Source organism: Misgurnus anguillicaudatus, chromosome 7 (genome assembly GCF_027580225.2).
Source record: "Misgurnus anguillicaudatus chromosome 7, ASM2758022v2, whole genome shotgun sequence".
Taxonomy (NCBI): Eukaryota; Metazoa; Chordata; class Actinopteri; order Cypriniformes; family Cobitidae; genus Misgurnus; species Misgurnus anguillicaudatus.
The window spans coordinates 7,097,331-7,110,280 of NC_073343.2; the positions used below are offsets into that span (position 1 = coordinate 7,097,331).

The 12,950-nt window shown below is 36.9% G+C and overlaps 1 protein-coding gene across 2 annotated transcripts in view; it reads right to left on the reverse strand.

The window, feature by feature from the left end:
* Window positions 1-12,950, reverse strand: part of abhd12 (abhydrolase domain containing 12, lysophospholipase) — a 29,468-nt gene that overhangs the window by 2,720 nt on the left and 13,798 nt on the right. Inside the window, exons 3-13 of one of the 2 annotated variants that reach the window (XM_055171690.2) lie at window positions 12,689-12,807; window positions 10,092-10,197; window positions 9,544-9,663; window positions 9,356-9,386; window positions 7,962-8,007; window positions 7,718-7,847; window positions 6,768-6,805; window positions 5,548-5,627; window positions 5,385-5,467; window positions 3,164-3,242; window positions 2,767-2,894 (exon numbers count right to left, since the gene is read on the reverse strand). In XM_055171690.2, the coding sequence (XP_055027665.1) occupies window positions 2,767-2,894; window positions 3,164-3,242; window positions 5,385-5,467; window positions 5,548-5,627; window positions 6,768-6,805; window positions 7,718-7,847; window positions 7,962-8,007; window positions 9,356-9,386; window positions 9,544-9,663; window positions 10,092-10,197; window positions 12,689-12,807 (960 nt within the window). Of the gene's footprint in view, window positions 1-2,766; window positions 2,897-3,163; window positions 3,243-5,384; window positions 5,468-5,547; window positions 5,628-6,767; window positions 6,806-7,717; window positions 7,848-7,961; window positions 8,008-9,355; window positions 9,387-9,543; window positions 9,664-10,091; window positions 10,198-12,688; window positions 12,808-12,950 lie in introns of those variants that run through there. The other variant, XM_055171691.2, reaches the window with a different exon arrangement.

A 12,950-nucleotide genomic window follows, 5' to 3' on the forward strand; every position in this document is an offset into this window, starting at 1 on the left:
AAACCTTACAAAAAACTTTACGGTGTGTTCATCTTAAGACAAAACAATGACTTTATCTATGTTCAAGTGTTATAATTTGGTCCCCAGTGCTTGTATCAACCTACAAAATGTGAAAAAGATCAACCCAGAAACTTTGTTTTGTTGGGTTATTATTCTTTATTTTTCAAGGATTACCCCTTGAGATGAACCATCTGATTTTAGAGAGGGTCCTTAGAATGGTAAACCATTCTGTGCAAGCATGTGAAAACATTGCTCATTGAAATTTGTCTCTCCTTGTGATGTCAGAAGGGGATAATACCGCTCCTTAATCTGCACTATCCAACCACGGCACTGGCATTTAGTGCAGAGATCAGCTCATTTGCATTTAAAAGGACACACCCAAAACAGCACATTTTGGCTCACACCTACAAAGTGGCAATTTTAACATGTTATAATTAATGATCTATATGATATTTGGAGCTCAGGGGACACCAACGATTTATTTGACATCTTAAAGTCTTGTGAAATGTCCCCTTTAAGATATGTTAATGCAAGATGTTTTCAAATGAAGGCAGATTAAACATGCATTTTAGTCTGGGACTAGGATAAGACCTGTTGGGAACACCGCCCCATAAAGTATTTGGATTGGATTTAAAGCTGTAATCCATAACATTTTTGGTTAGAAATGAACAAAAATCAGTTGTTGCACAAGTACATAAACAACTTGTATGTGTTCAAACCCGTCTCTTTACCTTACCACAATTCACAACAATTAAAGTTGTGCTGTCATGTCGGATTTTAAAGAAAAAAAATCAGTTGTTTCTCCACTCGTAAATATATGTATCAGTGGCGGCCGGAGACTTCTTTTTTTGAGTGCGCTCGATGCGAAGTCTGTCACAACATGTATGTAACCCATCATGTGTGTGGTTCCTTTATTCAAAATATGTGTTCTGCGCATAGACTGATCCTATGTGCATCACGTATCCCGTCAAAATAAGTGCCTGCTGCAGATGCGTCTAAAGGGTTTATGATAAAAGAGACGCTCGCGTTTGCCAGATATTCGCATAATCTCATGCGTAATCAGAGTTTACTGTTAAGGGAGTGTCTAGTGTATTTTGTGAACATGAGTGTCTCTTTAATCATAAACGGTGTGCAGCAGGCACTTATTTTGACAAAACACGTGATGCACATGGCTCACGTGACACAACAAACACATATTTTGAAAACATGAGCAACACACATGACACTCCGAACACATATTTTGAATTTGCGCCCCTCGGATGAGCAGTCACAAGCTGCCACTGATATGCATGTAAAGTAACACTCAAATTCATTTTTCAAACAGAGGTGGCGATAGAGAGGCAAAAGTCACAGATTCCAGCTTTAAGCCAAACCTTGAATAATAATTGAATATTGATTATCAATTTATTTACATTTGGTATAAAACTGTATCAAACCAACTTTAATTTGCAAACTAGATATTTTCTAAATTTTAGATATTTCCTTAAAACAAAAATAAATAAATAAATAAATTTGGAGCACTTGCTCTTCCTGTTTCTATAGACTGTTTCTTGGGATGTGTGTGCGTTGTCCAGTCCCTCCAAAAAAACGTGATTATGCGATCGCATGATTCAATGCATAATCAGCCAAAGTCCGCATATTTATGCGTGGGCCGCATTTTTTAAACACGCCGCACTTTCGCCACAAAAATTGCAGATTTTTGCTCACAATTATCAATATTTTTGATAATATGTGGGGCTTGCATGATTTCCTAATTCCTGCATTTTCGTAGCAAAAAGTCATATATATCTTAGCAGAAAGAAGAAAAATGCTGCATTTACTTCAAACATGCGCAGCCATGTCCCCTGTTGTCATGGGAATGTCAGAAAGTGACGTAATCACGCGACCTGAACATCAATTAAAAGCTGCAAACAGTTCACACAGTTTTTGCATAAATATCTTGCATATTCCATCGCATTTTTTAAGAAAACGTGGCGCAAGATCAAGGATTTTTGCCCGCAACAATCACAAAAAAAAACTTTTTTCTGGAAGGACTGGTTGTCACGATTATGTGTCGGAACCAAAGTGAACTTCTGGTCTGTATTTATTTATCGGTCTGGGTAGTCCTAATCTTTGAAACATATACCTTGTCAAAAAATGAAATGTTATGGTTTGCTAAAAGATGAGGGGAAACAACTAACATGGATCACAACTGTGTGGAGAGGCTTGGCGGCCAGGCAAGAATTCAAGGACCTGTAGCTAACATTGTATTCACTCATTTTACACAGTAACATTAGCTCAGTGTAATAGTTGATATGCGTTAGATATGATATATGAACAAAGGTCATTCCCTTCCCTTGTTATCAGAAATAAACTGTAAAATGACTCTGTTGTTACTGATTCCATGTAGAAGTCTACTGGAAGTTTAGTCCACAAAAGCTGTTTGTTTATGTTGTTGGTACTAAAACGTCTATATTCACTGAACTGTTTACTAGAACTATTTTCCAAATATTTTTTTCCAAGTTTTGCCTGTCTGACAGACTGCAACTCCTTCCCATAAATAATAAAGTGATGTCAGTGTTTAGACAGGAAAGTTGATTCAGTATCAACACAAACTGAAAGGGAACACAGCAATATACAGACAGTGACTTCAGACTTCAGTCAGAGACAACTACTGTATCACGACCAAATGAGAAACTACATTACCTGGCACAATCCTAAAAATAGCCTTAGAGGATACAATACAAATGATTTTTTAAAGTACAGCAAATTATGAAGTCTACAAACCTGAGTATATTTGGTAGCTGTGGACTCTTGTAGATAAATTTGTGTCTGTATCCCAGAGAGCCGGGGAACGGAATAAACTGAACATTATGACCGTTCAAACTCTTGCTTTGGGCGGCCAAATCATAAAGCTGTTGGTGAACACAAAACAACAGCACATTTAAAATAAACGCATTCGCAGCTAGCATGATGCTGTCAAACTATATTGTGATTGTTCAACTGATGTTAAAAGTAAGTCAATTTATAACACTAAATGAAAAAATAAATGTTTTAAAAGAAGTAGTAAGTACTTAAGATTTTGCACCATTTATTGGTGTGCGTATATACCGCAGCTTTATACAATCAGAGTTTAGATATAAAACATTTTTACAAAGAAAACTAATATTATTAGATGTTCAACCTTTTTTCCCAGCTGGAAGGGTACAACTGTGTCATCTTCTGCATGGAGGATCAAAACTGGACAGGATATGTGGTTGACACTATAAGAAGACACAATTCAAGAGTTAAAAAAAATAAATCACATCTTTAAACCAACAAAGTAATCTCCTCTTAGTCAAACGGCCCTGACCTTAAAGGAGCATTTCACCTGTGGACAAATTAATCTTTATTAAAAGTGGATCATATTTGTAGTCGAAATGTTACATAAATTTCGAATTTGGTGCCTATTTGACCGAGAAAAGGAGTGTTTGTAGTCTCACCCCCTCTACAAAGATATAGGACTTCCTTCTTTCAATGATGCAAAATGATGATTTTTACATCATTGAAAGAAGGAAGTGTAACACTAAAATCCATATTTCTCCTGTCTCAGGGGAGACAGAGGGAATGATGCATGACCATTTAAAAACATGATTGGGTTTCTAACTATACACAGCTTAATGCAAATGGGTGAAATGTCCCTTTAAAGGAATAGTCTACTCATTTTCAATATTAAAATATGTTATTACCTTAACTAAGAATTGTTGATACATCCCTCTGTCATCTGTGTGCGTGCACGTAAGCGCTGGAGCGCGCTTCGACACTTCGATAGCATTTAGCTTAGCCCCATTCATTCAATGGTACCATTTAGAGATAAAGTTAGAAGTGCTCAAACACATCAACGTTTTTCCTATTTAAGACGAGTAGTTATACGAGCAAGTTTGGTGGAACAAAATAAAACGTAGCGCTTTTCTAAGCGGATTTAAAAGAGGAACTATATTTTATGGCGTAATAGCACTTTTGGGAGTACTTTGACTCGCCTGAAAAGTCTGCTCCCCTTCTCACTCTCATAATGGGAGAGGGAGGGTGTTACTGCGCCGAGTCGAAGTACTCCCAAAAGTGCTATTACGCCATAAAATATAGTTCCTCTTTTAAATCCGCTTAGAAAAGCGCTACATTTTATTTTGTACCACCAAACTTGCTCGTATAACTACTCGTCTTAAATAGGAAAAACGTTGATGTGTTTGATCACTTCTAACTTTATCTCTAAATGGTACCATTGAATGAATGGGGCTAAGCTAAATGCTATCGAAGCGTCGCAGCGCGCTCCAGCGCTTACGTGCACGCACACAGATGATAGAGGGATGTATCAACAATTCTTAGTTAAGGTAATAACATATTTTAATATTGAAAATGAGTAGACTATTCCTTTAAAATAAGATGCAAGATATAAGATGGAATAGTGTACAGTTGTCCCCACATGGAGTTCGGGAGAAATACAGGGGGGGGGGGGGGGTTCAATGGTATTTCATGCATTCTGACTTATTAACACAGTTATAGAGTTGTTTCCTCATGCTAAACGTAGGCAAAGTGTCAAAAAAGCAGTTGGGCGTGTTACAGAGTATTTCTGTGCCCAATGCACTTCCCCAGGGTTCGTCTCAGAACGTTTTTTTCGATTACAGGTCCAACTGACGTTTCAAGGGTTTTCTATACGTATCACTTCTTTATATGGGCACTTCCCCCGGAAAACCCCGCCCACCCGTCAATCAGCAGGAGACGCTATAACTTGCAAACCATATCACACGACACAGCTTCGTTTAATTTCAAAACTCAACATTCTGCAGAGAAGGAGGACTGGCGTTTGTTGTGGTTAGAAATAAAGGGAGAAAAGATGACAGAATAACACTGCGTAAAATGAAGAATTGACTTTTTATGAAATATATCCATGAACTAAATCACTCGTGTTGCTTATACTGCAGTTCCTAATAAAGTTACAAGCCACTGGTGCACAACATTTTACACACTTGGCCAATATACTGTAGTGCTTGGCGCACATTTATTTTGGACCCTGCCACGTAAATCTGGTTTTGTTACAGTCTGTGACCTACAAACATACTGAGCAATTCTAACATTATGGAGGTGACATTTGCAGACAAAACATGAAATATAAATTCACAGAGAATGTAATTATTACCAATATATTGAACCATCCGTTTATATTTTCTGAAATATCGGTATGGTTACATTTTTGCTAAAAACGTATTTTTTTCAGTGCTAAGGTTAATATTTGCATGGAATTGCTGCTATATAATAACCTATTGTTATTACATCACTTCTTGTATGACCCTCAAGAATTATTATTAAACATAGGACTAAATGCTGAAGAGAATATATAATAATAACATATAAGTATAATAAAAACCTACTTCTCATCACTGGCAAACCGTATGTCGTTTGCAGTTATAGAATCCAGGAAGAACCAGTCAAAGCCTGGTAGAAATCTGTAAACCTAAAGAGATAAACATAATGTCAGGTGGTTAGGCTTTATTCAGAACACAATGATAGACTTTCAGGTGCGTGGTTTCTCACCATAGAAAAGGGGTGGCTTTTCGCTTCCTCCCTGATATTTGTAAACGGTGACTCTAGAATCAGTGCGTCAGGTGGAGTTCCTGTAAACACAAGAGAGGGATACTTAATGACTGCATCGTTCCTCCATGATCCTCGATTACAGGCTTATGTAACCTAAAGTTTGGGTTCACAGTATTGAAGTTTTACGCTTACAGTTCATCAAAAAAAAAGCTGAATCAATTGCTGAAAAAAATTCATGAACCTGACCACAAGCATCCTGAGGTACAGTTGTCATATTGTACTCTAATGAACATGCATATCAAGAAATATGCAAACACCACTTTTTAGTTCCAAAGATTGAAGAAAGTCATTTGGGGTTTGACCAACACAACGGTAAATAAATAATGATCCTTCTTGGATAAATTATTCATTTAATCCAGTTAAATAAATCCAAACGACAACATATACATATATATATATATATATATATCCAAAATACTCGTCCGTAATTTTGCAGCATTTGGAGAGGTGCTTTGACATCAGAGCCACCATACAAGCGAATGCCAAAATCAAGAAAAGCGTCTGACGAGTTGATCCAAATCGTCTCGCAGCACAAAGTATGACGAACAATATTAAAAAATTATGACAAACAAAGTTGAAAGCTGCCTTGCTCAAGTAGCTAAACGATAGCTTGTTGCTATTCATCCATTCACAGTGAATAGAGCTAACGTTACAAAGACTTCATTTTGTATTGTTTTGTGATTTTTTTTCCGCAACAGATGAATTCATACACATCAGATACAGTGTGATGAATTTGTAAGATGACGAATACGAAAAAACGCATATGAAAATTACGGACTACAGTGTACAAAGATCTGAACAGATTTCTTACTACTATGAAATAAACATGGGCACATAAATGTCAAGTGGGGCAGCCGTGGTTAGAGATTCTGGTCACCGTTTCGAGTCTCACGGTCAGCAGGATGCAACGGGGGTGCCCTTATGCAAGGCACCTTAACCCCAGTTGCTCCCCGGGTGCTGCAGTGATAGTTGCCCATTGCTTCGGATGTGTGTTCATGACTTGCAGTGCATGTGTTCACTACACACTCGGATGGGATAAATGCACATTTCGAGGTCAAATTTTGAGTATGGGTACTTTACAAAATGGCTCACACACTTTTTTATCCAAACATCAGAATAATGCAAGCATACTGTACACAAACAAATACATGTTCACATACCCCTGTCACATAGACGTCTCACTAGGTTGGTGGCCACTCTGGAAAAACAGAAATGAACAGCATCAGCATCAATTCATGTCTACAGTCAGTAATACTGCACAAACTGTTTCTGTCAAAGAAACATCTGAATACTAGTTTTAGCTATGTTCCGTTATATTTAATGAATACTTTGCAATGTCAAATGTTATAATTATAAAAAAATTATTTTGCTATTTGCAATAGCATATAATTGTCAATATTTTTTTCTACCATATTTTGAATGAGTCTGAATTAAGATTTTTTACCAAATTTATTACCAAAAATTTGTTATCAATTCAAAAATTTGTTTTGCAGACGTGGAATTTATTTGGTGTGCTGTCACTTTAAGATCTACATGTAATGCACAGATTCAATATACTGTTACATATGCGCTTTATTTCTAAATTGTTCACATTCACACAAGAGATTACATTGACAAGGATAATTGTGGCATTTTGACATAATTTTGTGTAAATATGTTCGTTAAAGCTCAATAAAATGTGAACCCAGTATTTGCGTGCTGTCTGAAGCCTTGAGATGCAGCTTTCCGTGCACTTGCATCAGATGTGCACGCACAAAAAATATTTAAAATTGGCAAGGTCTAAAACGAGGGCAAATTATAAACTTTTGCGAGGGTGCCGCATGTGACGGTTCTCTCGCATCGCGGACGCTTGCCCTGTGCCATCCTTATTGTCGAGCCCTGCCTCTAAAGTAAAGCACTCACGTTGTGAACCAATTGTGAGATTTCCCCAATCTATATTGTTTTGTTAAATTAAGAAATGTATATTTACAATCACAGAAGAATAAACATTTTTACCCAGACCTTTTTGTAATAATGCAGATGGGGGTTTTTGTCTTTTTTTTGTACACATTCACAGACAAAAGGAAAAACCTCTAAGCAGTTTGAAATTCCCCTGATGAGTTAATCTCACCCCGTGCCCAGCGAGTGTCCCCAAATGTAGAGGGGCTTCTGGAAGATCCGCTGCTTTATCCACTGGTATAGATAAAGAGCATCTGATGTCATGCCTTTCTCTGATGGGCTGCCCTCAGAGTCACCCCAACCTAAACAAACAAAACCATATAGGATTTTAAAACTACTTCATCAAACCACATCATCTCACAGTGTACCACATCTGACATTTAATGTTAATGCATAAACAATCATAGCAAATGTACCTCTATAATCAAATGCGACGACATGATAGCCTAATGAACTGAGAACCTGCATAGACAGCAGAGGAAGTGACATCACTTGTTCGCATTAATTGTTTACATTCATTAATATATCAGTTATAATATCTCATATATACACCCACCTAAAGGATTATTAGGAACACCATACTAACACTGTATTTGACCCCCTTTCGCCTTCAGAACTGCCTTAATTCTACATGGCATTGATTCAACAAGGTGCTGAAAGCATTCTTTAGAAATGTTGGCCAATATTGATAGAATAGCAGTTGATGGAGATTTGTGGGATGCACATCCAGGGCACCACATCCCAAAGATGGTCTATTGGGTTGAGAACTGGTGACTGTGGGGGCCATTTTAGTACAGTGAACTCATTGTCATGTTCAAGAAACCAATTTGGAATGATTCGAGCTTTGTGACATGGTGCATTATCCTTCTGGAAGTAGCCATCAAAAGAATGGGTACATGGTAGTCATAAAGGGATGGACATGGTCAGAAACAATGCTCAGGTAGGCCGTGGCATTTAAACGATGCCCAATTGACACTAAGGGCCCTAAAGTGTGCCAAGAAAACATCCCCCACACCATTACACCACCATCACCAGCCTGCACAGTGGTAACAAGGCATGATGGATCCATGTTCTCATTCTGTTTACGCCAAATTCTGACTCTAACATCTGAATGTCTCAACAGAAATCGAGACTCATCAGACCAAGCAACAGTCTTCAACTGTCCAATTTTGGTGAGCTTGTGCAAATTGTAGCCTCTTTTTCCTATTTGTAGTGGAGATGAGTGGTACCAGGTGGGGTCTTTTGCTGTTGTAGCCCAACCGCCTCAAGGTTGTGCGTGTTGTGGCTTCACAAATGCTTTGCTGCATACCTCGGTTGTAACAAATGGTTATTTCAGTCAAAGTTGCTCTTCTATCAGCTTGAATCAGTCGGCCCATTCTCCTCTGACCTCTAGCATCAACAAGGCATTTTCGCCCACAGGACTGCCGCATACTGGATGTTTTTCCCTTTTCAGACCATTCTTTGTAAACCCTAGAAATGGTTGTGCATGAAAATACCAGTAACTGAGCAGATTGTGAAATACTCAGACTGGCCCGTCTGTCACCAACAACCATGCCACACTCAAAATTGCTTAAATCACCTTTCTTTCCCATTCTGACATTTATTTTGCAGTTCAGGAGACTGTCTTGACCAGGACCACACCCCTTAATGCATTGAAGCAACTGCCATGTGATTGGTTGATTAGATAATTGCTTTAATGAGAAAGTGATCAGGTGTTTCTAGTAATCCTTTAGGTGAGTGTATATCACTATTATTAGTGAAAGTGGAAAAAGAATGTGAAAGCAAAACAAGCGAGGGGCTTATTATTTACCTTGTAAAGCTGAACTCTGTGATCCCCTCCTCTAAAACACACAGACAAACAGATAAGTCACTTAAGAAAATAACAACAAATAATGAACTTTGTTCAAAAAACATGACACTGAGAGTGATCCATAATTGAGAAAAATACTTGTGATTTAACGTACTAAAAATGTTCACATGTGCACAATATTTGTGTACCTTGTCCCTGCGTTGCCGTGAAGATAAAGGATAACAGGGTGATTGGACTGGAAGCTTTTTTCAAACCATTCAGCATCTTTACCCTGAGCCTCCCTCCACATCACCATGGGTACAGTATGCCTGAAAGAATATCTATGTTATCTATGTAAGATATTTAAGTATCAAAGGTCATAGATTCTCCTGTTCAATACTGACTCACATTGAAGAGCCACAGAAGCATATTTACACAAAGAAAACCACAGCATCAGCACAAAGAGGCTTAAATGGTCCATCACACTGTGACTAACTGAAATTTAAACCTTCAGACACACACACAGTCACACCCAATGGCCAGCAGCCATGGACCCATGCAGTACTTTGTGTCACTATGTATTTATATAAACTGAGCCAAAGGCTGCAAAAAAGTATGGGAATCTTTCCATGCCCTTCAGATGCAGAAACAGAGACAAAGAGAGATAGAAAAACTGCAGGGTAACATAAAAGTGAGGACAGAAAGACACAGGCTGAGGATGAAGGTGATGAAGAGGCAGGATGGGCTGTGCTCTCACCATACGCCAATATTGATTCCTTCCTCTGGCTGCAGGTAGAAGTTTTGTGTGTGGTTTAACCCCTGATCCAGCGGCCTCTTAAGATCTATAAAATACGGTACTCGCACTAAAAAAAATAAAAAAAATAGGAGAGCAATTAACATCAGATGAAAAGTAACATATGAAGATTAAAACAAACATGTTTTAAATTCGCTTAATTGTTTCTCCTTACTTTTTTTTTTGAGTTTTTTTATATAAAAGTAAATGTAAATTACTATACAATGTATCATTCAGAACAAGGCTTGCTTGCTCTTTAGAGCGATCTCTGAAAAATGACTAAAATGTGAACTACAGCAGAGGTCAGCCCACCAGAAACTATTTACATATAAACATTTACTGTATGCATTTAACAGTCACTTTTATCCAAAGAAACTTGCAGTGCATTCAATCTATACATTTTTCCCTGGGATCAAACTCATGACCTCTCTGTTGCGAATGCAATGCTTGGTTATTTTCAAATAAAGGGTTAGGGCAAAAAGGGACAAACCAAACTGTTGCGTTTTCACCTATGCTAGGTTGTTTCAGCCCAAAATGCTGGATTGTTACAATCCATGTTCTCCAAAAGTTGACAGTAAAGGAACTAGAAGTGTCACACAAGCTTTCTTGGTAGACTGATGACTTCTACACACGTATTCTGTAATAAGCTCGGACAGCAGACTGAAACAGGATGTATTGTGAGGAATCACATGCTGACAGAAACCACACTGCTGACTCACACAAATAGTGACATCAGCCCAAGACACCTCAGTGACATCAGTTAAATCTTAAATTCTCATGAGAATATTAAAATATTGAGACTGTAAGAAAAGACTGACAAATGTTTTCTGGACAGACAGGCTTTCAGAGGGCGTTGAAATGAGAGGGGAAATCAGAAACAAACACAGTGTTTGCTTGTCTGGATTACTGAATGAATGATGTCTTTGTTTAGGATTGCAGATAAAGGCTAACTACTAACCCAAACTTTAGCTATAAACCTAAGTGACATAATATTTGTAATTTTTTATTTCATGATCTTTAGAAGAGTATGTTCTGCGCACTTGTATAAGGGTCAATGACGTGACGTTAATTATGTTGTGTCCATTTGGTTCAATAAAATGTAAAAGTGTTCAAATTTCAAAATAAATTTGCAGATTACTTGCATACTTGCAAGTCTAAAATTTCTGGTTTTATTTCATTTTGAAAGAATATTTGGGGGATAATTGCAAAAATCTCAATGTGGTTTAACCGCTTTGTGTCCATTGGTGTAACTAGTATTTTTTTTTAAGAAAATATAAATATATATTCATAAAAATGTGGAATAAAATATAATCATCGAGTTTTGTGTAATATGAATGAATATGAAAAATAAAATCATACATTTTTACATCATTTGTCAAAGATTAGCATATGTCTGGACAAATATTACCAAAAAGCATTAAACTTTACATTAAGAAATAACTAATAAAATTAAACTTTAATAATTTTTTTTTGATGATTACGCCCACATGCCATCAAGGTGGATAAAATATTTAATGTTTCTCATTCTTTGGCGCAATTTGTGGTTACACCATTTGACATTTTCGGCTTCAATCAGTCTTAACTTCATAAAATAGGTGCAAATGTAATTTTTTATCCCATAAAATCAACATAAATATGTGCATTGAAATAAACCTGATCTATGTTTTTAAAACAAGTTTTCTAAAAGATTTTTGAATTTTTATCTTGCCAAACCGCTTTTGTCACTGACCCATGAAACAAATGTGATACAAATAGGTGTTAAGGGAAAAAGTTTGAAATTTGGGTGACCCGACTGTGCTACTGCTACAACTCACATGTACAAAAGAAAAAAAACTGCAAATAGCTACCAAGCAAGGGGCTCGAGGCACCCACCGAAATCACAGAACACCAATGAAAAAAAGCCGAATTAATTTGAATCAAAAATGCTTTTGAAATTCGGCAGCTTCTTGTGAGTTGTAATATGCTGAATTGTTAGCTAAATAAGGGGCGCTTCACATTTTCGGTCTAAAACATTCATTAATTTTTTATATTCTTGGAAGGTTATTATTTAGTTTTCAATATCCTGGAAAGTTATTATTTAGTTTTTCATAATCTTGAAAAGTTATTATATCTTGACTCAATAGCAGCTTTGATTTTATCCCATATAAGATGCATTATGCGGTTTCTATCTAAACAGTTTGTGTGCGTGACTACAGTATGTGTGTTCAGTTGCTCAGGCACATTGAATATTTCACAAGGGAAAATGCAATCTCACCTTGGATACTGAATTCTCCCTGAGAACAGATGCCATAAGACTGTCATTTAACTATATAAGCATCTGCAGCCAAATTATGGAAACTGACCAACAGTCCATTGTGTTACCTTTACAGATTGATGGGCCATATGGGTACATTGTCTAAAAATATTTATAAAATCTGGTGTAAATACTTACAGGTGACTACTTAACATGCAAATCTAATAACCCCTAAAAACCCTAACTAAATAAATACAATCCAATACTGACACAAAGACTGGCAATAATATACACAAAAATACAAAAAAAAAAGGTTGAAAACACTCACCAAAGTTTAAAAAGACTAATTTAGCTTGTATTGATGGGCAGAGTTTGATGATAACAGGGATGGCGATGTAAATACCCAGCACCCAGATTATTATTCTCTTTAGCCTCCACATCAGACCCCTGTAGCCAGAGAAAGAAAGAGGTCATTAAATAAATAACATTAAATCACAGCATTAAATTATATCACACTTAAAGAGATAGTTCACCCAAAAATGAAAATTCTGTCATCATTTTCTAATCCTCAAGTTGTTCTAAATTTGTAT